The sequence below is a fragment of the Heliangelus exortis genome, chromosome 1 (assembly GCF_036169615.1).
Source record: "Heliangelus exortis chromosome 1, bHelExo1.hap1, whole genome shotgun sequence".
In the NCBI taxonomy this organism is placed as follows: Eukaryota; Metazoa; Chordata; class Aves; order Apodiformes; family Trochilidae; genus Heliangelus; species Heliangelus exortis.
In genome coordinates this window covers 122802522-122829679 of record NC_092422.1, presented here as the reverse complement: position 1 = coordinate 122829679, position 27158 = coordinate 122802522, and the positions used below count along the sequence as shown (strand labels likewise).

General features: G+C 38.1%; 1 protein-coding gene across 2 annotated transcripts; it reads left to right on the top strand.

Moving 5' to 3' along the window:
• Nucleotides 1–1255: 1255 nt before the first annotated feature.
• NEDD1 (NEDD1 gamma-tubulin ring complex targeting factor) lies at nucleotides 1256–25990 on the top strand. 2 transcript variants are annotated; one of them, XM_071764444.1, is made up of 15 exons: nucleotides 1256–1520; nucleotides 2708–2851; nucleotides 4689–4783; nucleotides 6223–6339; nucleotides 7460–7600; nucleotides 14356–14585; nucleotides 15540–15741; nucleotides 16690–16873; nucleotides 19604–19735; nucleotides 19937–19984; nucleotides 20465–20688; nucleotides 21427–21583; nucleotides 21883–22039; nucleotides 24588–24654; nucleotides 25356–25990. In XM_071764444.1, exons 2-15 carry the CDS (start codon nucleotides 2716–2718, stop codon nucleotides 25458–25460), a joined length of 1995 nt encoding a protein of 664 aa, XP_071620545.1. In that variant the 5' UTR covers nucleotides 1256–1520; nucleotides 2708–2715; the 3' UTR covers nucleotides 25461–25990. The 2 variants fall into 2 exon arrangements, with proteins under 2 accessions (XP_071620545.1, XP_071620537.1); XM_071764436.1 differs by having other exon boundaries at nucleotides 2704–2851.
• The last annotated feature ends 1168 nt before the right edge of the window (nucleotides 25991–27158 follow it).

Here is a 27158-nt window from a genome sequence, read left to right as displayed (position 1 = left end):
GGTACAAATAGGTATGTTGTGAACATAAGTAATCAGGCATTGGAATGGGCTGCCCCAGGAAGCAGTGGATTCTCCATCCCTGGAGATATTTAAAAAGAGACTGGATGTGGCACTCAGTGCCATGGGCTGGTAACTGCAGCGGGAGTGGATCAAGGGTTGGACTTGATGATCTCTGAGGTCCCTTCCAACCCAGCCAATTCTATGATTCTATGAAATGAACCTGAGCTGACAGGTTCAGGAGTTTCTCTGTTCCTATTGTATTTATTACTAATATTCGTTATCATGTCACCAAAATGCCCCAGTGAAGAAGCTGTGCTGGATGCTTTTATACTCAGTACTGAAAACACAACCTTCCCTACAAGTTTTCAACTGAAAATGTGGCAAACATTGGACCTTATGTCACTCAAAACAAACCTGTTGCAAAGAGCTGGATTTACTGTAAGGGCAAAGAGCTCTTGAAGGTAGCACAAAAGGGCCTGGAGCACCTCTTCTTTGAGGAGCTCCCTGGAGCACCTTTGAGAGAACGGGCATTCAGCCTGGAGAGGGCTCCGGGCAGACCTTCCAGTGACCTTCCAGTACCTTACGGGGCCTACAGGGAAGCTGGGGAGGGACTTTTTACCGGGGTATGTGGGGATAGGATGAGGGTGGTGGCTTTAAACTGAGAAAGGTTGATTCAGGTTGGACATTAGGAAGAAATTCTTTAGTGTGAGGGTGGTGAGACCCTGGCACAGGTTGTCCAGGGAAGTTGTGGCTGCCCCCTCCCTGGCAATGTTCAAGGCCAGGCTGGATGGGGCTTGGAGCAACCTGCTCCAGTGTGAGGTGTCCCTGCCCATGGCGGGGGGCTCAGAACTCGCTGATCTTTGGGGACCCTTCCTACTGAAGCCATTCTATGATTTTATGATACAGCTCATAACGCGCTGGTGAAGATTTCTCCAGCCGGTTTCCAGGAAGGGGCTCCGTGCCGGTCAGTGACACGACACATCCCCGGATGGCGCCCCTCTCCCCAGAGGCCCCAACCGGGACGCTCCTCCGCCTGGCTACGGTGACCTGTCAGATTTCCAGCCCCACCGCAGCCCCCTCAGACACCCGGACTCAGCTGGGGCCTCCCCAAGGCCCCGTATCAGCCCCACGGCAGCCGTGCCCCGGGGCTCCACTCGTCTGCACGGAACGCACCCGGAGCGCCCCACCGCCCTTTCGCCCCCTCCGGGCCACCGTAGCCGCCGGTGGAGGAGAGGGCGGGGGGCGCGCAGGGGTTGTCGGGACGGTGCCGTTAAGTTGGACGCGGGGCGGAAAGTGGCCCTGAGAGTGAGGGCGCGCGGGCAGCGCTCATTGGCTGGGACGGGGAGCGGACCCCGTAGAGAACCGGGAGCCCCGCGGGCCTGAGCCAATCGGGGCGGGCGGCGCCGGGTGCCGGGCCCGATCCCGATCCCTGCAGAACCGCCGGACCGGACCGGACCGGACCGGAGGGGAAGGGAAAGGAAAGGAAGGGGCGGGTGTCGTCCCGTTGCCCGCCTTGCCAGGTGGGCGACGGCGGTGAGGGAGGATGAGGGCCTCGACGTGCCGCGGGGAGGGTGCGGAGTGCGGGGGGCGGCCCGCAGCGGGGCCTCGCCATGGCGGGAGCGGGGCCAAGGGCAGGGCCGGGCGGTGGCGAGGCTGTGGGTTCATCTCGCCCGGGTTCATCTCGGGGCCTCCGGGGCTGGAAGTGCGGAGCGGGAAGAGAAGGCCCGTGCGAGTCGGGAGGAGCGAGGGAGGGGGAATGGTCAGCCCGATGATACCTCGGGCAAAGGCCGAGCAAAGCTGGCTGTGGGGTTTGAGTTTCCTGACCGGTTTTGTCTGCACCTCTCTCGGTGCTGAGAATTAGCGGCCTAAAGCTATGCGGAATCATCCCGGAAACTTTTGGCTGAAGGGTGGTTGTGCTTTCAGGTGAAGGAAGGGCTTTTCTTTTGAGTCTTGCTTGTTGCTAGTTTAAAGTTTCTCAGAGTAAAAAGCTGACAATAAACTCTGCAAATCTGGAAGGGCTTAGCCTGGCGTTAGCTCTTGCAGCGGTGTCTGCCAAAAGAAATGGAAATACATTGTTCTTGCTGGGGTTTATGCTTGTTTGTGTTTTGGGTTTCTTTTTTTTTTTTTTTTCTTGTTTGTGTGTGGTTTATTTTTGTGTTTGTTTGTTGTTTTTTTTTTTTTTTTTTAAGTATAAGCTCACTTGCGAAGAGAATCATCATCAGCTGTATTTTAGTGCGAAAAGATTTAGTTTAAAGGATTTTCGGGCGTCTCCTGTAGGATTGTGAAGTGAACGCTGGTCCGTCAGGTTCGAACTTGCAGCCCTGCCCTGAGACAGGCGGTTTGATTCGAGCTGGTGTATCCCCATCTACTGGTGGGAAGTGAGTCCTTGAAATATCCAGGGCTTCGCTGTAGGCAGCTGTAAAGTCTTTGGAGATGATGCAAACATCGCTTTCGTCTCTTGATACCATAGACGGGATGGATTTTCTTTTGTGAGAAGGAAAAGATATGTTTCCTTCAAGAACTTAATTAATAAAAATGTATAATATCTACAGGTTCAGCGGTGTATTCAGCTGAAAATTGTGAAACTAAATAAATGTCCCACTTGTCCAGAAAATGGCATAGATAATCTTTTTTATGAGTTGTGTATTTTTAATTTTTTTTTCTATCAATGTCTTTTCACTTTTTAACTTATTTTTTGCAAAGACAGGTGCAACCATGCAAGAAAGCATACGTTTTGCCTCATCAGGAGATGATGTTAAAATATGGGATTCCTCATCTCTAACTGTGCTGGAGCAGTTCAACCCACATGCACCCTCGCATCCAGTCAGCTCACTCTGTTGGGCCAGCAATAGTATCCTTTACCAGTGCAACCATAGCTTTGTGGGTGTTTTGCAATATTTCAGTGGTTTGGGGTTTTTTTAATTTTTTTTTTTTTTTACATTATTGTCTGCAAATCACAGGCTTGATGCAGTTTTTTTAAGTCTTGCATAAATAGATTTCTGTATAATGTGAAGAAAATTTTGTGGTTCTCTGTTGAAGTGATTTACAGAATAAACTCATGCTGATAAATGCTTCTCAAGAGTTTTCCTTTAGGAGGCTAACACTTTTTTAATGATCATGATATGCTTCAATTGCTTGCCAACTGTAAAGCTTACTCATTTGTTTCTTCAGTAGCTGATTACAATATTACTTTCAAGGCAGTGCTTAATTTACTGACAAGGTTGAACGAGGCAATTGCTAGTGTAGTGCAATTCTATGCATAGTGTAGGAAGGAAAATGGTAATACAAGGTTTGTTTGTTTTCCTTGAGCAGCTTTTCATTGATTTTCACAGTCCTTGACAGCATAAGCTTATGTATTACTCTTGTAGGCCCTGTTGTTTGCCCTGTTTGTAGCATTTACAGAGGAAGGAGAGAGACATTGGGTGTGTAGGAGAACAGCCATAGGGTGGTGGTGATTTAGGTATGAAAATAGGTCCGGGCCATTTTGTCTTCTCAGCTCTGGTCTTGCAAGCACATTGTAGGATCGTGAGATAAGGTGTTAAGTGAACAGTTTGTATGTCTGTGTGTCGTGGGAAAAGGCAGTAGTGTCTGATCTTGATGTGAAAGAAAGGCAGGATGCTGGCACATTACTGTTATGTCCTGCAAGCTCTGAGTGTCTGTCCTTTAGGTCTGCAAATAAGTGGATGTATGAAAAAGAAGTTCAAGCCATCAGAACACAAATCAGTATTTTAGACAAGGAGCTTGCAGAGGAATTGGAGCACAGTTACAGTGTGTTTACCAAACTTTAGCTGTCGACAGTCTGTCTTGTCATGCTTGCTTCTGCCTCCTCTGCTCTTCATCCCCCGGAACTGGAACAATGAAATACCATAACACTGTGTGTGTTTGAGGCTTTGTTAATTTGTTACCATTGTGTTTGCTTCTGTATATTTCAGTAAGCTAAACTGGTGCCTTAAAATAATGAAAGAAATTGCAAGCTTTCATCTGCCTAGCAGTTCTTCGGTGTTAAATTAAGCCAATTAACCTGTACTCTTAAATAAGCAAATCTAAACTCACAATGGGCATTGGCCTGGAGACGTATAGGACATGGATCTAAATAATTATTTAATTCTTTTTGTGTGGCTGCTCTGTGGTTCTATGTTGAAGGGTTTTCTTATATCTTTGAAGTACTTGGTATCTTAAGAAGTTCTTTCTGGGTTTTTGTTTTTCTTCTCTCAATACAGAGGGAGACAAATAAGCAAACGTTGTACTTTAGAAACTATATGGTGAAATTCTTCAACATTTGTCACAGGCAGGATTGTTCTTTAAATCCATAGTCTGCTAGTAGCAACAAACATTGCTTTGAACTCTGGTGATAAATGGGGCTCTTCCTTGGGGGTGATGGGGAAACAAAATTGTAGACTAGATAAGCTGCTTTAGCAGTAAAGAGCTCTTAAATAATATATGCCAGTTTTTTCTCCTCTCTGAAAGAAATTGCTCTGACTTGTATTAGGAAGTAAGGGCTGTAGTTAATGCAAGAGCTTCTTAATGCAGGCTTGGAAAATAGCCTTATGTTTCTATTTCTGGGTCCCTTCAAGGTACAGTACTTTAGACTGTTTAACCAATCCATCTTCTGTTTGGTGAGGGAAGCTTACTGTTGCTTTTATTAATCACCAGTGTAATGCAGTTATCGTCCATAACTTCTGACTAAGACAGATACCTGGCCACTGCTTCTGCTGCTGGTGATAAAATAGTTGTTTCGAGCTGTAAAAGCAAACCTGTTCCACTCTTTGAAATAGCTGAAGGAGTAAGTATGAGTTATGCTGTTCCTTGGTTTGTTTTTTTTTTTTTTTTTGCCCCACTCCACTTTATGTACTGTTTACATCACGTCTGTTCTTCATATTGGGGTCAGTTTAGTTTTGGTATTGTTAGAGTCATGGCATATATGTAAAAACATTTCCTTGTGCATAATTAAATACATATAAAGAGTGGAGGGAACATTACTTCCAAAGTAGTTTTACCCATAAGAAAACACAAATTGTGGTTGCGTTAGCACCAGATGCTGATAGCTTTCTGCTGGGGAAATTTGCTTGCTGAGCCTTGGTGTGCCCAATGCAACTGGTGGTTCAAACTTCATCTAATGAGTAGAGCTCAGCTCAGGGTTGAATGTCATTTTCCAGCTTGATGTGTCAGAATTATACATGCCTATGAACTGTAGGTTGAAAAACATGGAAGTCTATATAGGAGGCTGATCTTGAAGTGTACATGAGGTAGCTGCTGGAAATACCTGAAATAGGAGAGCTTCTGTTATGGTTGTTTGTTTTTTTTCTCCTCTTGAATAGGAGCGTGGCATTATAAACTTGAGAAAGCTGGGCTTAGTTTTAGAAGATTCTCTTGACATAGTTACTTAAAGGACTTAAGTGTTCTAAAAGATTCTAATTATTCTCCTTGAATAGCTGTTTAATGCTAATTTGGACTGGAAATTTTCTGAAAATGTGTTCAAACCAGGCTTCTAGGTTGCTGAAGCAAACACTTGCAAAGGTACAGTGTTAGTACTGGAGATTTCACTAAATCTGCTCTATAGCTAATGCAGTCGTTTCCAGTTTTACCATGTTAGTAATTAGGTGGGCTTGTTTTTTTCTTAATTCAAATCTGGGGAACTTAAAAGTGAATTTTTGACTTGATAGAACTGAATAATAATTTTTGCTCAGTGTAGGTCTGTCATTAATTTGGGTGCCTTTCTCAAAAGCTGTTGATTATTTAAAAAGAATCACTTTATGGAATTATGAGGCTTGCTGCTATAATATTCCTTGTAATGTTTAGGGAATGTGGAGTACATGACATAGACAACATTTTCTATTTTCTTTGAAGGAGTTTTTCCTCTAAAATTAGCATTTCCTTTGTAGAAGTCAGTACCTGATTAGAAGCCTGTGATTGTAATTTAGACAGCTATAATTTAAAGGGAAAAGTCATATTGAAGGAAAAGTCACTAAAAAAGTTTGAAATGGAAACGGGAAACTGTGAACATTTCAGAGTTTATTAATGAATGTATTTATATTTTAAAGTATGTTAAAAATATGCCCAAACTGGACTGAATTTCAAATGCCTTTTGATGGGAAATTATTGTAGCGTACCAATAGTTTCATCAGTCAGTGAAGATGAAAACACATCAATATGCTTTTAAGTAGATTTGGTTAAATCCCTTAGTTCTATTTTTTACACACCTTTTTTTCCCTTCTCCATCAGGCAAAACAGACGTGTGTGAGCTTGAATTCTAGTTCTTCATATATTGTGAGTGGAGGCCTTGATAAAAGTGTTAATATCTGGGATCTGAAATCCAGAAAGGTTTACCGTAGCCTTCAGGTAAGTTTGGCTGAGGAAGAACTGTAGCTTTCATAACTTCCAGGTTTTGCTGGCAGCTATTAAAAATACTTTTTCTCTAAGTTATCTGTGTGTAGGATCAAGCTCTCAGATAGGAGCTAGCACACATGTGACTTTTTGAAGTCTTTGTTCTTTCTATGCTGTAAATAGGAAATTTAGCAATTATACTGATCTTGTCTTCAGAGTACAATTCTATAGTGATGCATGTTTAAATTTTCAGAATAGGCTTCTTATTTTGAGAACTTGTATTGATATTCTGATGGGATTTTTTCCAAGGGCAGAATTTCAGGTAATGCCTGTTTCTGATATGTCAAGCAACAAAACACATTTGTATTTGTAGAATATTGTAGTAGAAGTAACATTATGCAGAACCTGCATGTGGTTGTTGCCTTTCAACTGATCTGATGTGAATTCTTTAAAACCTTGTTGTGATGCATAAAACTTAGGATGGTCTTGTATATTTCCATTATGCCTTTAGTAGATGATTTGTCCTCATTTAAGAGCAGAGTTAAATGAGACAATAAAACTTTAGTTTTCTTATTTTTTCTCATACTATTAAAGTTACAATTTAAAAAAAATTACTAAGCTAATACAGTACCTTAAAAATCTCATTCTCCTTTTTGTGCTAGAAGTACTTGATTGTCTTTCACTTTGTATTCAGCTGCAAATGACTACTGAAAAGCTACTTGGTAAATATATATGTGTTAATGTTAAAAGCAACAGAAGGGAAAGTTTACACTAGTATGTCAGATAAACAGTTTATTCAAATATCACTGGTTTCTGGAAGACTTCACATTTAAAACTACATTAACCTGTGGTAGATATCTCTGGTGGTCTTATTAAACTGTTGCATATAATTACAGCATCATCTTTATGAATTCATTAAAACAATCTGAAAACAATTAAGTGAGAAAAATATCTGATCTTCAGTATGATGTTTTCTGGGATGTTCCATAATAACTCTTTAAAAATGTTATTTAAGACTTATTATTTAATGTTACAGATGGTTAGAAAAAACCATCAAGCTGAAGTTTTTCTGCAAAAGCAATATAGTTATCCTGAATGTCTTTAACCCTTTGCCTCTAACCTCCTGTCCCCACAGGATCATAAAGATGAAGTCACATGTGTTACATACAATTGGAATGATTCCTATGTTGCTTCTGGATCTTTGAGTGGTGAAATTATCCTACACAGTGTTACCACCAATTTGTCAAGTACTCCCTTTGGTTATGGAAGCCGTCAGGTAGGCTTCCTGTATTAAGCTCCTTTCAGATATGAAGCTTTAATTCACAGTGTTTAGAAATTGAAAGTATCAAGATCCTTTAAGTTTTGTGGATCTATTTGCTTTTAATTTTTAAGAGTGAATTTAGGTAAAGGGAAAATCAGGCCGTTGTGTGTATTTGAGTTTTAAATAATAGGTAACATGGAAATACAAATTTTTCCAGTACCTTTATTTATATGAAAGTTACAGCAAATTTAACTTTATAGACTGTCTCCTCAAGAGCAAATTTCCACCCGTCTTAGAACCAAAAAAAACCCTGGTCAGCTTTACAAACCAAAGCATGATTTTAGTGCACTGCTTCATCTATGTTGTTGCAAAGACAAAGACTGTGTAGCCTGGGTTCTGATTTATCCAAAGTAATCAGAGCCATCTGCACAGTAGGAGTGAATATAAGCCTGCATTTGGAAATAATAATTTATTTAATCTGAAGATTAAAGTTGTAAAGCTGCTTAAAGAGGAAAACAGTGAGATTTTTAGAGTACCTACTTGGGTGTTTAGGTAAGATTTGGATAATTAGTTTAGAGGAAATCAGTGCAAAAGGCAAACAAAAAAACATGTGCACTACTTAAGGGTCTTGGTAGGATTTCTGTTGCAATGCCTTCTTACAGATTTGAAATATACTGGAGATTTAGGGGGTATTATTAGGAGAATTCCCTTGGTACAAGCACATATGCAGTAGTAAATGAGCTATGTTGTCCCGTTGGAAGTTTCAGTGTGAGCTCTTAGAGTGAATGTTGTCTTAGGTATAAGCCAAGTCTTAGTATTCTGGGCTTTCTGTAATTTTTTAATCAGTCATTTTTACAGAGGTAGGAGCTGCCTAGGGGATGCAGAACTGGTGCTTTGGTCTGAAACCTGACCTTTAGTGTTACAGGGAATACTAAAGTTGTAACATTCATTTTCTGTTCCTGCAACAGCTTTTTTAATCCTAGATTGCTGCTAGAATGTGAAGTTCAATTTTTCTTCTGTCTAGCATGAACAATGGAACCTGATGAAGAATCTTTTACAACTTCATAGCATCAAGGGAATTGTGGTATACTTTCTGGTGAAAAATCTCCATCAAATCCAAACTATATCTGCTTTTAGGTGCTGCAGTGCCTTTGATCCATCACCGTAGTCTCAAAGCGAAGGAAAATTGTACTTCATACTTGGTTTGATCTTGAACTGACTATATAGATGGATTTTTATTTTTCCGAGCTGATTGTTACGATCTTGTGAAAGACGTGGATGTGAGGCAGGAGCTACAGAGGTGTTGATGCCTGGGTTACACAGCTGAGGCAACTATCCAGAGATTATGTCTGTAGTTAATTGGAAAATTAAAAAAATGCTTCTTAGGTTGATTTGCATCAACCTGTGTGATATGCTAAAGTCTTTCCACCAAAAAGTAGTGAGGAATAAGTGATGCAGTGAATAGTTACTTTGGCAGATGAAATCAAAAGGTGTGCTGCAAAGCTGAGTGACCTTTAAGATGGGTAAAGATATTTGAAGTGTTAAATGAAAGTAAATGCAAGCATAGACTTATTATTCACTTTCTAAAAGGTCTATAACATTTTCTAAAGGGGGGCAGCCTTAATTTAAAGTGGAATCTGAGCTTCAGTGGTGTTACAGAATGGCTACTCGTATGTCCCTGTTTATCATAAAAATTATCTTTGCTCTTACGCGCAGAAACAGCTTTATTTGGATTGGCTTTAGGTTTTAATTGGTACTTACAGACAACTGCAGGATTAATTGTGCAGTGAAGCAAATAGCTGAAGACCTGTGTAATTCTGTTAAATTTGGAAAGTCTTTGGAAAGTTTAGGGGCCCATTTTTCTAAGAGTAAGCTTGAATAGATAAACAGTGTCTTGTCCTGCTGGATCCTGGCACTAGCTGTCTGGCTTAGTAGGAGTCACCATTCCCTAGTAAATTTTTTTTACAGTTGTGGAATGTGAAGTCACAATAACCTTATAAAATCTAGCTTGTCTCTGTTTGATTCTGCATGATGGAATTTAGTTTCCTTGACAGTTAATTTCTGATATTGTATAGACTCTAAAAGTAGTATAATAGCCCAAGGTTGCAATGCATCTTGTGGCTTTAAACAATTTTCTTCTCTTATGAGTCTTGGCTTATATTCTATTAATTGATTTTGATTCATCAACATTTTGGTGCTTTATTAGAGTTGAGTTCTTGCACAGAGTTGTTTGCAGATCCCATAATTTGTCTTTGCTGTTGGTACTCATTTAGACTACTGAATTCTTATCTGCTTGCTTTTGTGAGCAAGAATTAAGGTTTGTTTTGAAACACAATGTTTGTTCAAGTCTTCACTGTCTGGTACTATTCTCCTAGCAACAGGATTTAGTTTAGTTGTTTGTACAGCTGGTTGATTTGTAAAGAAGTGTGAGTTCTGGTCACTTCAAGTAGTGAAATAGCTTTAAAAGCTGAAATACCTCTAAAAGACTGTCAACTGTGTTTACATCCACCTTCTCACTTATAAGGCTCACTAAGGTTTTGAGGAGATTGATTACCTTATTTAAAGACAGTACAATTTCTTAATGATGTTTGACTGTTTTTGGTTTAGTTATGGGCCTTTCACCTGTTTTCCAGCAGTGAAAAAGCCTGATTGTAAGTAGTCCTTAGTAATGGGGCAACCGTTTTCTGGAATGCACAGATCCTTGTTTGGCTGTCTTGCTCTGAAGCTTAGAGATAAAATGTACCTTTATTTTCTACAAAAAATTACTCAAACCCCAGCTAAAGCAACATGATGAGACTGGATTTTTGTGCTATAGTGACTGGTAAAATGTTCCAAAGAGGGCTTAATTTTCTATTTGTGCTGTCAGCCCCTTGTTCTAGACCTGTTTCTGTTCGTTCTGCGTGTTCAAAATTTCCAGAGATCAGCAGTTGTACTCACTAAGATGAAGTGAAACTTGCTTCATCCTTGCTGGTTTAGTGTTTCTTTTTTTTTCAGTCTTGACAAGTTAGTTCCAAAACATGGCTTTTTCCATATAATTGTGTCATTCCTAATATTCTTGAAATTATTAATGACTCAAATAATGAGAAAATGGATGACCCCTTCCCACTTTTTTTCACCCACTTTTTTTTCCACATCCGTAGCTGCTTTTTTTTTTCCTTGGAATTAGTAAGCTTTGTAGTTAAATCATATGAATTTTGTACCCCTTTTAGGCTTGGGATTCTTGTTGCTGGCAGTACAAAGACCAAGGAACTGTATTTGGCATATTTTTAGCTTGGCTGAATTGGAGGCCCTACTGCTCAAAACCTGAGTTACAGAGCTCTTGCTTCTGGAGCCATAATTTAACAAAAAGGAATGGGAGGTGGTAAATGAAGTTCAACTGCTTTGGGAAAAAATTCACTAGGGGTGTACTGAAGTTATGTGTAATTCATGCCAAGGAAAAATCATAATTTTGGGTTTTTTAAAGAAGACACTAAGATAGACAAAAACATTAGAAAGTGTAAGAGAGAAGATAAATCTATGAAAATGAAAAATAAATTGCATAACGTGATCTAGACTAGTATCTGTAGCAGCTCAAAACAAGCTTACATAATTAGGATTGTCAGAGATAGGGATTAGAATTAGGGAAGTCTGGTAAAGAGAACTTTAAGAAACATACCTCTGAAATAATGCTTAACAGGAATGGGTACACACTTGATAATGTTAAATTTGGTGACATAAAAGATAATATTTTCTTTGAGAACACACAATTGATCAGGGTGATTTTTGATTTTAGCATCCTCTTTGGAACTCATTGTAATCAGAGGGAGAAGGTTAGAAAAGTAACTTGAGTATTATAAAGGAGATAAGTTTTGTGTTTAACTAATTGGGGAGATTTATGCCTTGCTTTAGCTTATCCTTCATCTGTCTTCTGTTGTGGGTGATGAAGGATCACTTTCACCTTTTTCAGAACTTCAGCATCAAACAGTTTTATATATATGTGTTGTAGGATTAAATAGCCCGAATGTCCAATCATGCAGTCATACCTTCCTGTACATGCAGTCTTGTTCCCTTGTAGCACAAAAAAAGATCGTTCTTTGTGTTTACTTGTGAGTTTTCATCGTGGCTCTATGTATGCTTTAACTTCACTGCAGTGAACGCTGGATAGCATGTTGGTTTTGTTATTTAAACCACTTAAAAGATGTGCAGATATGGTACTTAGGGACATGATTTAGTGGTAGAGTTGGTACTGTGCTTAGTATCTCATCTTAATGCTTTTCTATATGAAGCTTGGGTGTCTGCTGTTTCTAACTGTGCTAAGCTTAAAGCTATATTTTTTTTTTTTCACTTGGATTTTTCTCAGACAAAGGGACCCACTTCTGGGAGGAGGAATGTTTTGGTTTTGTCTTGTCAAGCAGTCTTTCAGAAATTAGGTTCTTTCATGCCTTTAGCTGTTTAGGCAAGAACTGGAAACTTGGGAAGTAGCATACTGTCAGGGTTGTCAGGATTATGCATTTGACTCTTGTAAGTATGCACAGATTTGACTCAATTCTTTGAATCTGATTTAGCAATTGCATTGTTGCAAGTGAAGTTTGAACTGTTCTGAGCAGCTCTGGAACTCCCAACTCAAGAAGGACATGGAGCTGTTGGAGTGAGTCTGGAGGAGGGCCATGAAGATGATCAGAAGGCTGGAGCACCTCTCCTTTGAGGACAGTCTGAGAGAACTGGGTTTCTTCAGCCTGCAGAAGAGAAGGCTCTGGGGAGACCTTGCAGTGGCCTTCCAGTACCTGAAGGGGCCTGCAGGGAAGCTGGGGAGGCACTTTTTTACAAGGGTGTGGTAGTGAAAGGATGAGGGGGAATGGCTTTTAACTGGAAGAGGGTAGATTTCGGCTAGACATTAGGAAGAAATTCTTTCCTGTGAGAGTGGTGAGGCACTGGGACACATTACCCAGGGAAGTTGTGGCTGTCCCCTCCCTGGAAGTATTGAACGTGGGGCTGGATGGAGCTTTGAGGGACCTGGTCTAGTAAGAGGCCTTCCTGCCTTTTTAGGGAGGGTGGAACAGTGTGCCCAGGGGGCCAAGAAGGCCAATGGCATCCTGGCCTCTATCAGGAAGAGTGTGGCCAGCAGGTCCAGAGGAGGGATTCTGCCCCTGTACTCAGCGCTGGTGAGGCCACAGCTTGAGTCCTGTGTCCAGTTCTGGGCCCCTCAGTTCAGGAAGGAGATTGAGGTCTTGGAGCAGGTCCAGAGAAGAGCAAGGAGGCTGGGAAGGGATCCAGCACAAGTCCTGTGAGGAAGAGCTGAGGGAGCTGGGGGTGTTCAGCCTGGAGAAGAGGAGGCTCAGGGGAGACCTCATCACTCTCTACAACTCCCTGAAAGGAGGGTGTAGCCAGGGGGGGGTTGGTTTCTTCTCCCAGGCAACTCTCAGCAAGACAAGAAGGCACGGTCTCAAGTTGTGCCGGGGGAGGTTTAGGCTAGATATTGGGAAAAAATTCTTTACAGAGAGGGTGATCAGACATTGGAATGGGCTGACCAGGGAGGTGGTGGATTCTCCATCCCTGGAGGTTTTTAAAAGAAACTGATGTGGCACTCAGTGCCGTGGTCTGGTAACCACAGTGATAGTGGATTAAAGGTTGGACTTGATGATCTCAGAGGTCCTTTCCAACCCAGATGATTCTGTGATTCTGTGAACTAGCTGATCTTTAAGGTTCCTTACAACCCAAACTATTCTCTGGTTCTCTGAACTTGATCATAAAATGGCAATGAGCAACCAAAATTGATTGGATCACACAAATGTACCTCGCAGTGTAAGATATGTCAGGATGAGTAATTACAGTACAAAATTGTGGAAGTGTTAGGAAAATGTTTTGAGGATCATGCAAAATTTTGGTTGTGTGTATTCAAGAAAGATTCGGACTGAGGGAGTTGCACAGACTGTGATGGCAATGAAAAACTAGTCTTAGGAGACTGTTTCACTTAATGTTTATATAAAAGTAAAGGTTCAAAGAAGGTGAGGTGGCTGTTTATTAAAAGAGGGAAAGGCAACACTAGGAAGTGAATTGGTGCAATGCATACATATATGCAATGTAGGTCATAATTCTTAGAATAGAATTCTCTGATTCTGTAAAAAAAAAATTAATGTGGAAATTGGGCATTGTTACTGTAGTTAGAGCAACAGGGTTCTAAAAGATCATCTGTAGGAATATCGTGGGGAAAAAAATACCTGCTTCTGAAAGGCAATTTAAGATCCTGTATTATATGGTTCTGTGATAGAAAGGCTGCATGTGAGAAACCAGGCATGTTATCCTCTTCTGTGGTGCCTACTTTGCAGGACCTACATCTTTGCATAACTCTGAAGTCCATCTTATCAAATTGACTGAATTCCACTCCGTTGATTTTTTGAGTACTTGGTTATAAGGTGAACATTTGTGAAAGGAGACCAACCAGTGAAATAATGATATAGCTTTTCCCTCGTTTAATTTTAGATGTGTGGGGTTTTTTTGTAATGTGTATTATGATGGCATCGCATTTGCTTAAAAATCAAGAAATCTTTCCAGAATGTTTTTGGTACCCCGTACAAAAACCCCCAAAAGTCTGTCTCCAACGGCAAAAATACCATTGTAATGTGAAATGAACATTTTTTTTAAACTATTGTTTTTTAGAGTGGTCAGCTTTTGTACACTGCTTTAACTGGATATAACATCTGTGTTCCTAAAATGTTTGGTTGATTGTTAAAATAATTTAATTTGGTGTTTAATAGTGGTATTACAGTTAATTTTTTATGTGTGTTTTACAGCCTATTCGATACTTGAAGTATTCATCCTTTAAGAAATCCTTGCTGGGCAGTGTTTCTGACAGTGGAAATGTAACTTTGTGGGATGTAAATGGCCAGATCCCATATCATAATTTTGAAAATACTCATAAAGCACCAGCTTCGGAAATCTGCTTTTCTCCAGTCAATAAGCTGCTGCTTGTAACTGTAGGTTTTGATAAAAGAATTATTCTCTATGACACTTCAAGTAAAAAGTGAGTATAATAAAGACCTTTCATTTAATAGTATCTTTAATATTTAATTTAGAGCAGATGAAATGGTTGGCCTATCACTGCTGGACAACCTGTTCTGTAGATGTTTTAAAATCTTTATTTAAAAAACAACCAAATAAACCCCCAAACAAACAAATAATGAAAAAAACCTAAGGCATGTGAGAACTAATTGTGGTGCAACATGTAATTGACTGCTCCCAAGTGCTTCTGTATGGGCTTTTTGTGTTGATACTGAGCAGTCAGCTTCTATGGGTATCTGCAGCCACCTGGGATTAGATTTTCTAATTCAGGATACAGGACCCAGCTGTTCTTAGGTGCTCAGATTTACTAAGACAGTGAGTCTTAAAAATGGGAGAGTATTGCATGAAAAAGCAGGAAGTTTGGGGCAGAGGTGATGGAGCTGTGTAGTAAGGAGTGGGATGACAAATGATTTCATGGGACTTTGATTCTAGTGTGAGTTGTGCTTTTACCCTAGCTGAGTAAAAGCAGGAATCTGGGTCTAGTTTGGAGGGGGTGTAGTAAAGAAATGTAAACTGGGACCTGAAGATCCCAGAAAAGGTTAGAGTTCATAGCTTTGGGAAATCAGATGATGTATGCAGTATGATTGCTGCTGGAAATAATGATACCATTGAAAAAATTAGTGTCAGAACAGCTGTTATGAAGGCAGTTAAATCCTGCCCTGTTGAAATCTTTTGGGGCATATGCAGTCTTCAATTTGTTAAGCATGAACACTCTAGTATGAGCCTAATCCACTGTTCTGCAAGGTATTTTACTGAATGTACTTGGCACTGGAGAAGTAGAACTGTTCACTTATATCTGAACTATGAAAGCTTTTATTTTTTTATTTTATTTTATTTTTTTTTTAGATACTCTTTTGAAAAGTCTAACTTTAAAACTCTAAAAGCATCTTTATCCTGTCCTTTTTCCTGTTTGAAGATTACTGACAACAATAGTAGCTGATTTTCCTCTGACATCAGTAGACTTCATGCCTGATGGTACCACTTTGGCTGTAGGATGTTCCCGGGGAAAAATCTACCAGTATGACTTAAGACAGCTGACATCACCAGTGAAAACAGTTATTGCTCACAAGGGCTCTGTGAAATGCATACGTGTTCAGTTCTGTAGCACTTCTTCCAAGGTAAAAAAACCTTTCCTGTTTATTGCTGAATATGCATATTAATGAAAGAAAGACATAAGCTTAGGTTTTAAAAAAATGTTAGCACACAATTTCTAAGCGTTATAGATGCCAATAAAAATGGTTGATAGCAGCATAGAGGTTATAAACTGCTCAATCTAAAGTGCCATTTTTGGGAGTTTTAACAGAATTTCTACCCCCTAGCCTCAGAATAAAAATGAATGAAACTTTAGTCTTCAGTTTCCTGATCTGAACATGCTGCCATGGTAGATCAGTTTGAGGCATCTTGTATTCATTTGTAGGCAGTTACACAAAGGTCTATAATGGCCCTTCTGCTTCTGGAGAAGATGTAGAACTGCCTGTCTTGAGATATTTTGCATGGTCTTATATGGTCTTTTGCAGGCATATATAAATGGTGTAGAAACTGATTAAATAGCAGAGAATGTTTAAGAGGTTCTTCCAAGACTTAATTAGACTCAGCTCTGTCAGGAAACCCTGTACATTTTACTCAGTGGAGATGAAGAGAACCTCTTAAGTTCATTATTTACCACTCAGACTTTCCTTTCCTAGTATACTTAACAGCTCTGAGTGGTTGTCTATTCCTTTACGATTTGGAGTCCCTAATAATGTGATCTCATTTTTTTTTTTTATGCAATAACCTAGGATGAAAATTGGTTCATTCCAGGTTGCTCCATTGTTATTTCATGTTCTGTTGCTATTTTTTACAGGTCCATGTAATTAACAGTATTCATATAATAATACAGTTGTTTCCCATGTTCTTTGGGTTACATTAAGATACTTTTTTTATCTTTGTAAAGGCTTATCATATAGAGAACCTTTGCAACTAGAACTGAATTTAGAAAATATTTTGTAACAGAATATTGCCTTTAATTTTTACTTCTAGCTGAAGTACTAGTCACTCTTCTTGACTTGTTCTATTTTTTTCTTCAGTCTAACCCTACAGGTTCTTCAAATAAGCCTGCACCTAAAAAAGTAGATGTCAAAGCTGGTAGTCATCTTGGAAGTATTCAAAATGCTGGCATAAAAAATGTTGCCTCTCTTGCTCCAGCAGCAGTTTCATCTCATGTGACATTGTCAAATGAGAGTAAGGGAGAAGTTTTTCAGGAGAAAACAGGTAGTGTCTGTTTCCTGCTTTTGTAATTATATTTGGTATTATGTAGAAGATGGAGGGAATAGTTGATACATTGACTGTTGAAAGTGTAAAAACTTCACTGAGGGAAGGGCATTTGTTTGAAAGAACTGTACTGCATTATGGGTCCTAGCACAAGCTTTAGACATGAAATCTAAAATTATAGACTTGAAGCACTGGTGTGTATTTAAACTTTAAAGGAGAAACCTCCATGGGGGAAGTTTTGGGGATGTCTCTTGCATTCAGACTTGCCAGAAAACACATTATAATCTACACAATTGCTGTATGGAATGCAGAGCTGCTGGTTTGTAGTTCTGTTAACGAGCAGGCGTAACAGACCTCATGTGAAAAACCAAAAAAAACCCCCAAAAAACCCAACCAACAAAATAAAACACAGGAAAAAAAACAACTAGTCAAAAAAACCCAAGTGAGAACTGTACTGTATTTTTGTCTGAGGCATGTTTCCAATATCACATGGTAGGAAAGATGTTAAATATAGTTGCAATATGATTACTTGTATAACTGTACTTGCTGTTTGTGCTTCTGAAATTAACAAGTTCTTTATAAGAATTTTCAGCATTATTCTAAAATTCTTCCACAGTGTGAAATGTATTCTTAAAGTTTCTATTTAATTCAGGAGTTCTGAAAACATGGTCAAATCAGTAACACTGATTGTTGAAAAAATCCTCAATCCATTTTCATTCAACAGCACTTTTCCCCTTTCCTTTTTAAATAAGGAGAAATGCATTTAGCAACAGTAATTAGGCAATAAGCCACTGCAGTCCATAGGGATGTGTATTAATGACCTCCCTTGGGTAGGCAGTGAAGAACAAGGTGAAGTAAAATGCTTCCTATGTATGGAAGAAGTGTTGCTACCCAACATTACTGAATAGTGTGGAAAATTTTATTTTGATTAAAATATGTGATTTGTTACCTTTATTTGAAGTTAAAATGGCTGCTACCCCTTAAATAAGACCTTGTGTAGTCAGTAAATGTTCTAAGAAAATAAGGCTTACCCAGCGAACCAAATATTTTTCAGTAAACTGAATACTCAATTTAGAAGTAAAGACCTCTGTATACTTTAGAGTCTTTAAACTTAAAAATGGGAATAGCTGAGAGACCACAAACTTCATTGTTCTGATGATAATTTTCTAGACCCTGATTACAGGGTTCAACTTTGGAGAAATAAAGGGCATTCAGCAAAGTGATCTGAGAGCATATTGAAAAAAATAAATAGATCTATTCACATAGCTTATAAATGGACTGGGGCTTTTTGTCACAGGGCATTTTCAAGTACAGCAGTATAAATGAAGTCAGAATGTGATGAGAAGTTTGGATGTGCTTTGAACTGGCATCCCATAAACTTCTGTTTAGCAGCTGTCCTCTGGTTTAAGTACTTACTACATTTAGATTACTGGGAATGAAAAACAGACAAAAGACATTTTACCCTGTTTATGGCTTTTTCCATGTAAGAGCCTCTAGATTCTGGTACAGGTTGACAATACACTTCTAGTTTGACTCAACATGCTAAGTATTTACTTAACTAGCAAATGCAATCCTATCTATGTATCACATATGACACATCTGAAAGAGCTGAAATTGTGCTATATTAACACATTTGAAAGTGAAATCTTAAAGCTGACACAAATCCAGTTGATGTAAATACTTAGACATGATTAATTGTAGATATCCACACGGTCGTATTTGGATCACTTGAACAAATAATCCCACATAGAAAATGAATTACAGGCTTTATGAACAGTGGTGGTTGTTTGTTTTTTTTTTGTAATGAAAGGAGGTACAAATTAAAGCTTTTGTATGCACAGGTGATTTGTTTATAGGAGATTTATTGATGGATTGCATAGCACCAATGCCCTTCGCCTAGGTTTTAACTTAAGCAAGATGCAGGCACTTACAGAATTAGGACTTCTGTGAGGGAAGAGTTGCTTGCTTACAGTCCTGTTTTCAAACATGAGAAATTGTGGAAGTTTTTTAGGTGGTCATAGCAGTTCAGTTCACTTCTCCATGTATTTCTCACCTAAAAACTGTAGTTTGAATAATGACTGGGATATGCTTTTGTTCCTCAGACATGTCCCTAGTACCATGCATACAAAAGCCAATTGTTTTCCCCAGATTGGGTCAGGATTGAGGTTTAAGGTTGGACTTGGGAACAAGCTTCTTTTATATGCAGCTGTAACCCCACTCTGGTTCTCTAATATTAGAAATAAGCAGAGAATATCCTGACATCAGGTAACCTTTAAAATAGATGTTCCATAGAATTTGTCTTAGAATGCTTAATGACCCCAAGTGAAGCAGATTTCTGAACTTGCATATAAATTTAAATTTTGGTCACCTGAATGTGATAATCTTGGCAGAAGGTTCACTCGCTAGTTTTCATTTCACCATAAATCTGCTGCATCCACCATGTAGATTTATCTGAAACTGAAAGCATTCTCCATTTTAACAACTCTGCTTTTTAAAAAGAGGAAAGGAATCCCACTGTATCATGTTTTTGTTAGTAAGTATCTTAGTTTCTAGTTATATTCACTTGTGATGACATCCCAGATGACAAAGTTAAAGCTGACTGTCTAACTGGAATCCAGAGAGGTTCTAAAGTCCTACCAGGCAGCATGCTTGCTGTGAGATTGCTTAGAGATAATGCTTGTTATTTTTGGAAAACTTAAATTGCTAACTGAATGTTATTTTCCTTTTAAGGCTTTCCCCATAGTTGCAGCTTGGATGTGATTCCATCTAGAGAAACAGATCATGGAAAAAGTGCAGATTTAAATAATTTGGGTGATTTGGGTCGAAGTAGTATAGGAGATGTGTTTTCTCCTGTCAGAGAAGGTAAGTTGCTAATACTGAAATTTGAAAATTGTGATTCATCTGCATACAGAATGACACTTTTGACGTTTTTATCTTACTGACCACTGTGCCTAGATAGTATTTTAATTTGTCTTTGATTATGAACTCCATGCAATAATTTAAAAATTGATGTAGGTTTCATTTAATAAACAATTAATTTTTCTATGTTTTGATATTTTGTAGATATAATTGCAAGTAAAGGGAATGAAGATCCTCAAGGAAAAGGAGATGGTAAACATATTTTCAGTGTATTTTCCTTTTTCTTGCCTTTGGAGTCCTACACTTGTTCTTATATGCTAATTTTGTCATGCCATTGAAAATAAACAATGAAAGTAGACACTGAAACTAATGAACTTGTCTGGAAATAGTCTCCATGTTTTGAGGTGCTAAGACACAAGATGGTAACAGGAAAACCAAGAGCATGATCCTAGAGTGATTTTATTTTTTTTATTTTTATTTTTTGTAATTTCTCTTCATGTAATTTATAGTGATGTATGGAGACTTATAATGCTTTTACTTTCATAAGGAAAGTTTCAGCATAAGTTGGATTTAAGGATTTAGTTTTTATGGTGTGCATTTTTAGGTAATTTACTTATTAATTTATTTATTTTTAATTTGGGTTCTGTGGGTGTGCAGGCATTTTATTTGTGGGTTTGAATTGTTTGTGGTCTTGTTTCTTTTTGACCCATGTGTTTCACTCTTCCTTTTTAGGTGTGGGTTATCAGTCCTATCTTTCGAATTTGGATTATCTCCCCCAGCTCACCACTGCCTTACCAGTAAAAAGAAATCCAGTGAGCAGTAGTGCACAAGGGATACAGCCTAGCTCATTGCATGCACTTGTGGGATCTCCAATTAAAGAAGAAGGAGAACATCTAAGGACTGACATGAATAAAATACATCTTGGAAAACAAGAATCTAAAGAAGTCTTAAAGCAGGTATACTATATTAATTCTTATTATAAGTAATCCTTTTAGAATCTTGACAGAATACAACTACTTGAAGAAAAAAATTCTTAATAGCACCTCCAGTGCATCTTTTTTGACAACCCTCTTTCCACTATTGACAAAAATCTGTAAAATTCCATTCAGTTTAAGGGTGTTGGCCTTTAGCAATGCAAGATATAAATGTTTCTCTTTAAATAAGATCAGTTTATAAAAGTGTATACAGAGCAAAACTGAGCTAGCCTGGGGAATATTTGGAATTTCTTGATCGGTTGTTGATTGCACCATGATGATTGCTTGTTGTTCATTAGGTCATTCCCACCCTTTGTTTTTTTCCCTGTTCTCCACCTTCCTTCTTGAGCTACCTTTTATATGCTTCTGCTGAGACCCTGTTTGATTTTTCTGTAAGTCTGAGTTTGCTAGGAATAATGTTTATAATTTCACCACAGCATGTTTGATGTGAAAATGAAAAGCCCCCTACCTTTTGCACTCCTTTCTGTGTGTGTGCAGTTAAGCCAATTTTGAATATTTTAACAATGAACTTTCAAGATTTCTTGCTATAAAATGAAAAGCCTATATTCATGAGTAGATTCCTAAAAAAACAAAAAAAAACAAAAAAAAAAAAAAGGTTTGAAAATGCATTCCTGGAAACTTAGTCTTCAAGTGCAATTAGATAATTGTAATAAGTAGAGTTAATCTTCTTTTTAAAAATAATTATTCTTTTACTGTCAGCTTTCAAAATCGAGCTCATCAAGTGCAGAATCTGTAACTTTAAGTCCTCCATCATCATCCACTGTTGTAAAGGCTCCTGATACAAATGAGAGACTAGTGAAGAATATTCAGTCCCATCCTGCACTTGATTTACCAGTAAATGGTACTACCTCAATAAGTAAGTTGATCATTTTGGCTCAATTTTATGCATGGTTGATTGCCAACTGATGTGTAACCTGATAAAATGGCTTTACTATTAAAACAGGAAACATCCAGTCTTGATTCTTCTGTAAATTCAGTTAGCCCTTCTGAGACATCTCTGGTTACCTCTGAAAAGTGACTCATTCTGAATCTGGTTGTTTTTTTTTTAATAGATAATATTTGAGACAATATTGACAAGCTTAGAGATTAATAAAATTCCTGTTGTACTCTATTCTGTTTTGATTTTAAAAAAGGTAATTTGTTTTACCTTTAAAGGTACGAAGATAACATCACCTGTTACTGCTGGAGTTGCCAGTTCATTGTCAGAAAAAATAGTAGAAACTATTGGAAGTAGCAGGCCAAATGCACCTCTGACAGCAGTCCAAATAAACTTCATTCAGAATATGATACAAGAAACAATGGATGACTTCAGGTACTGGTATTCATGCAGAACACTTTTTTTTTTTTCATTGACGTTTTCTTAGTAAGACATTTTAGCATCTGCTTGGACATATTTTCTATTTGCATTAGAAAAATGACACCATAAATAGCCCTGATCTTGGAAGTCTGGGTATGAAACTTTATTTTTCATAGCTCAGATGGCTAATTACAGTGATGTGTCTGAGGGTTGTTAAAGCAAAGCTTTGCCACCGTGTTTTCAGATGAGTGTTTCAGTACTTCTTGGATGGTAAAGTTATCAATACAATGAGGTTTTATTACTGTTTTAACTATGTACTGATTTCTTTCCTTCTCTGTCTATCCTTGTCCCAGCAGAAAGAGATTTCAAGTTGTCATTGTGGAGAGTTTAAGATGGTTAACTTGTAATGTCTTTGATTGTTGTTAGCTTGGCACATACAAGGTAAAATACTTAAGGTGCATATTTCTACTGGGGAAGCTTGACATAATGTCTGTTCTGTAAGTGATGGTTATGATGGTGATTACTTTGTGCTTGTGGATACCTAACTAACATTCCACTTGTGAAAGAAATAAGTCAAGTTAGCATGGATTTAGAGTGGAGTTCAAAGGAGATGGAACAGTTGAGAGTTGTATCTAGGAGGTTACTTCCTAACCCATGTTTACAATGAAGCAGGTTGACCGAGATGGTAGAGGTGAAAAAGGAATCCCAGGTTGTACTGCTGTCTTGAAGAGAAAAAATAATGCAAAACTAGCTTATTAGGGCTGTGTGCTATGGCTGTTCCATCAGCAGAAAAATACATTAAATGTTAGTAAATGTCTTTACATAAGAATACATTATAGTAAAACTCCTCTGGCCTTTTTTTTGGCCATAATCACATGTCTGGTTAAAAACTGTAACTTTCACGTAACTTAAGATGCAGTCTATGGGTTGCAGTTATTTTTAATTCAAAGTTCAGTGTTCAGGGATCCCAGGGTTGGAATGTATGCTCGTCAGGCTTGTGCTTCCAGTATCTGAGATCTGGAACCTCTGTGGTTCTTTTTCTCCTGACCTACACATCCTGGAGTGGCTGGCAGGCTCTGCTGGCCCTGTTCTCATGTGTAGATTGTGATTACTTTCAAACTGAATGTAAAAGGTTGTACTGAGGTCAGTAAGAGGGAAAGGAAGCCATTGCAAGCTTCTAATTTATATAAATACCTTTCACCCTCTGGAATCTGAGGAGAGGATTTTTATTGCTCTTGCCTGAAATATATTCCTCTTCAAGTAATAGGGGAAAAGGAAGCAACCTTAGGAAAGGACTGAAAAGCTGCTTGTTTCTTGAACTTCCTCTCTTTGGGAGATAACTTAATGTTTTTTGGGTTTCTAAGCTGCCTGCTTCCATCTGTGCTTCATAAACTTGAAGGCTGTTTTCTTCCGATAGGAATTCTGAAGCTCAATAACCTGTGGTAATAACAAGTGGTGAATACATTCCCTTTGGGTTTGCTGTATCTTTTAGGAATGGAGAATGTACTAAGATCTCTGTGTGTCTACTTAAGGGATACCTTAATTTCTCAGGCTTTCGGTACCCATAACACAGTGTTTGGGGTCAGGCAATTGCACTGTGATACTGTGATGCAGTGTTGGGGAAGAGCTTACCTGTTTGGTTTTTGTTGTTGTGGGGTTTTTTTTGTTGTTGTTGTTGTGGGGTTTGGGTTTTTTTTGTTGTTGTTGCTGTTGTTGTTGTGGGGTTTTTTTGTTGTGGGGTTTTTTTGTTGTGGGGTTTTTTTGTTGTGGGGTTTTTTTGTTGTGGGGTTTTTTTGTTGTGGGGTTTTTTTGTTGTGGGGTTTTTTTGTTGTGGGGTTTTTTTGTTGTGGGGTTTTTTTGTTGTGGGGTTTTTTTGTTGTGGGGTTTTTTTGTTGTGGGGTTTTTTTGTTGTGGGGTTTTTTTGTTGTGGGGTTTTTTTTTTGTTGTTGTGGGGGTTTTGTGGTAAGCTGTCCTTGCTGTTCCTAAGCATCAGGAAATACTGTATTAGTGTAGTAATCAAAGGGTATTTCCAAGCTCAGTTCTTGCAGTGTGGAATAGCTGTCCATGAAATGTCAATTCATGAACAATACTGTGACTACTTCTTAGGTAGATTACCCTGGAGCATTCTGTGGGCTTAAAGATAATGTATCATTTATCACAGCTGATGTTTTGGGTCCTCTTACAAGAGTGTTGAAAGTGATGTACTGCAAAGCTCTATCTTCAGTTACAGATAAATAAATTTCTGTGATACTTGTGAATGGTGAAAATCAGAAGTTTACAGCCTACAGTTCACAGTGAGAAAAAACTCTCAATCTCATCACATCTATTTTGTATTTCTAAATAGAAAAGATCCTAAATATTTTGTAAACCAAAAATGGTACTCGGGAAAGTCAATGTCATAAGAAAAGTATTGCAGAAAATAAGTGACAGAAGAGTATGTTTCATGGCTTGAAGTGTTTTTTGATTTGTGTCATAAAGGTGAGGAACTGTGAAATCTTGGGCTTTGAGGATTGGAGCAAATTACTGTTTCCTAAATTGTTGTCCTTTTGAAATTATTCCCCAGGGAAGCATGTCATAGAGATATTGTGAATTTGCAAGTGGAGATGATCAAGCAGTTCCATATGCAGTTGGTATGTACAGAGAGCATGGTGGGAAATACATTTTCCCAGTTTGTTTTCATTTTCAGTAACACCAAGGCATGCCTACATCCTCTCTGAAAACTGAAAATCAATTTTCTTTATTAAGAGCAAGAAAGGAGAAGATTTAGTGTGATGAAGGGGAATTAATAGATTGCAACTATGAATTGGAATCTGTTAAGCTGGTTTATGCTTGATAAAAGAGGGAAGTTATGCATTGGGTAGGTATCATGAATTCCATATTTCAGGAGTTAGAAAAAGACAAAAGGGAAACAAATTCAGATGTCCTGTGGACAGGACCAAGAGCTGGGGTAAGGAAGAGACAGGTGGAATTCAAAGAGAAAGCTTCTCTCACAGGTACTGCATGCATACTGAACTGTGTTCTTTAAATTTGTCTTTTTATGAGTCTTTGTTGTTTTGATCTGCATTAAAAAGCCCTTTTCTTGATGCTGAACATTTTAATGGTACCTGCATTAGCAGATTCTCAAACTCAAGAATTGCAAGGTATCCTTTAAAATATTTGCTAATGAATTAATGATCAAAATACTGTACATCAGCATAAAAATATTCCTTATAAAGTTTTAAAAAACAGCATTATCTAGGTTATTTTCAAAAGGGATATGAAAATAGAGAGACTAAAACTGCAATAATTAACCTTATAACCGCTGATTAGGGCTTTTTGTTCTTTTCTCTAGAATGAAATGCATGCTTTACTTGAAAGATACTCTGTAAATGAAAGCTTGGTAGCTGAAATTGAGAGGCTGCGAGAGGAGAACAAAAGACTGAAGACTCACTTCTGAGAGATCCACACTGCTAATTTTATTAGCACGAACTCACTACAGGCCATGTGCTGCTTTTGGCAGATCATCCATCATCACTGAACTATTGTATGAAGACCTGCTATTACTTTGAACATGAATCTTCTAAATAAGTGGTTTAAAATACTATATGCAATTATAGAATTTGTTACAGAGAAATGCTGTACGAAGAACTTTTGCAAAGTCATGCTGACCACCTTGAAATGCATCCTTGGAACAGAAAAACAAAGAGGATAAGTACACTATCAGAGATTTAGCAATATGTGAAGTGCCTTTTTCTAAACAAAATCAAACCAGGATGGATGCCTTTCCTGTGAGAAATTTTTATACACCGACTTTTCTATCTGTTTTGGTTTTTTTTTGTAGTGCTGTTTGAAACAATCACTGTAGCTTGCCTTTCAGATACTTCTCTTGGAAAAAAGGGGAGAGAGAGCTCAGCTTCTCTATGATGTGGAGCCTTCTTTATGAGAAGCCGGAAAGTACAGTAATAAATTGATTTTATTCAGTGGCAACTTTTCTATCCTGAGTAAAACTAGAGCTTGAAAATATTCCCAAATTCAGTGCCATGATCTTCCTTAATATTTCTGTAAGCTTGTCATTTGTGCAACACCTCTAACATTGAGCAGTTGTAGTTTTGAATCTTGCTGGTTTGGCATTATTATAGCCTTTTTGAGATAGCTGCATACCAAATCTAACTAGTATCATAGTTGTATAATTAACATAACAAATGCTAAAGGGATATCCCTACTTCAGTAGCATAATGGTACCACACTTGTGTGTGAATTTTTTTCTGAAATGAAGCTCAGTATGAAGTCCTGACTCTGCTGAAGTTCAAGGCCGGTTTGGCTTGACCTTTCTTTGATTAAATTAAATTAAAACTTTAATTTCAAATTAGTTCAAAAATTAATTTTAGATTTTTTTAAAAGTTAAACTAAAAAATTATCTGAAAGACTTCTTTCACAAGTGCTTCTTCTTATTTACATTGTTTTGGAGCTTTTTTTTATTTTCTCACTAATACTTAGTTCTTTCTTTTCACACAATCATTCAAACTCAAACAAGGAAAGCCTGAGAACATGGTGAGTTAATTAGTTACAATGTACAGTGTTTAAATCCATGATGGCACTCTTCTACTAAGTGGGAAAGCTGTAATATATAGTGTAACTTATTTTTATATGTTGTAAAACTAAAGAATCCAGTCTATACTTTTTCCCTACCTTTTTAACGTTTTTAAAAAGAGGCTGTTCCTTTTTCTGTGTCAGGTAATGAGAAATACAATCTTGTAGCAAGATTAAGATCTTCAATTAGTCTCTAATATTAGGGACAGGCCTTTTAAATGTCTGCAGTTCTCATGCTTTTGTAAGCATTTAAAAATATTTCTATATCATATATATCTTCATGGTAAAAAGAGACAAAGTACTTTTTTTAGTAACTTAACACACAATTTAGAAACCTTTTTTAGAAGTTTATAGTTTGTGCAAGCTTGACACAATGACCACACAGTTTGCAAAGACAATAGTAGTTGAAGGTTGCGAAAATATCTTAATATTTCTCCTACATCCTTTGCAATGTTAATGAAGTAACCTTGCATATTTGCATCTCTTGATTTGTTTCCCAAGTGCTCTTGCTAGTATACCCAGATGACATCAGGGAATTAGGCAAATATCTTGGGTATTTGACTTG

What these genes read in the sequence shown, in the direction of transcription:
- NEDD1 (XM_071764444.1), top strand. Translation starts at nt 2,716, where the DNA reads ATGCAAGAAAGCATACGTTTTGCCTCATCAGGAGATGATGTTAAAATA. An exon ending in AGGTTTACCGTAGCCTTCAG is followed by an intron (nt 6,340 to 7,459) that starts GTAAGTTTGGCT and finishes CTGTCCCCACAG; the next exon opens with GATCATAAAGATGAAGTCAC. An exon ending in TTGGTTATGGAAGCCGTCAG is followed by an intron (nt 7,601 to 14,355) that starts GTAGGCTTCCTG and finishes TGTGTTTTACAG; the next exon opens with CCTATTCGATACTTGAAGTA.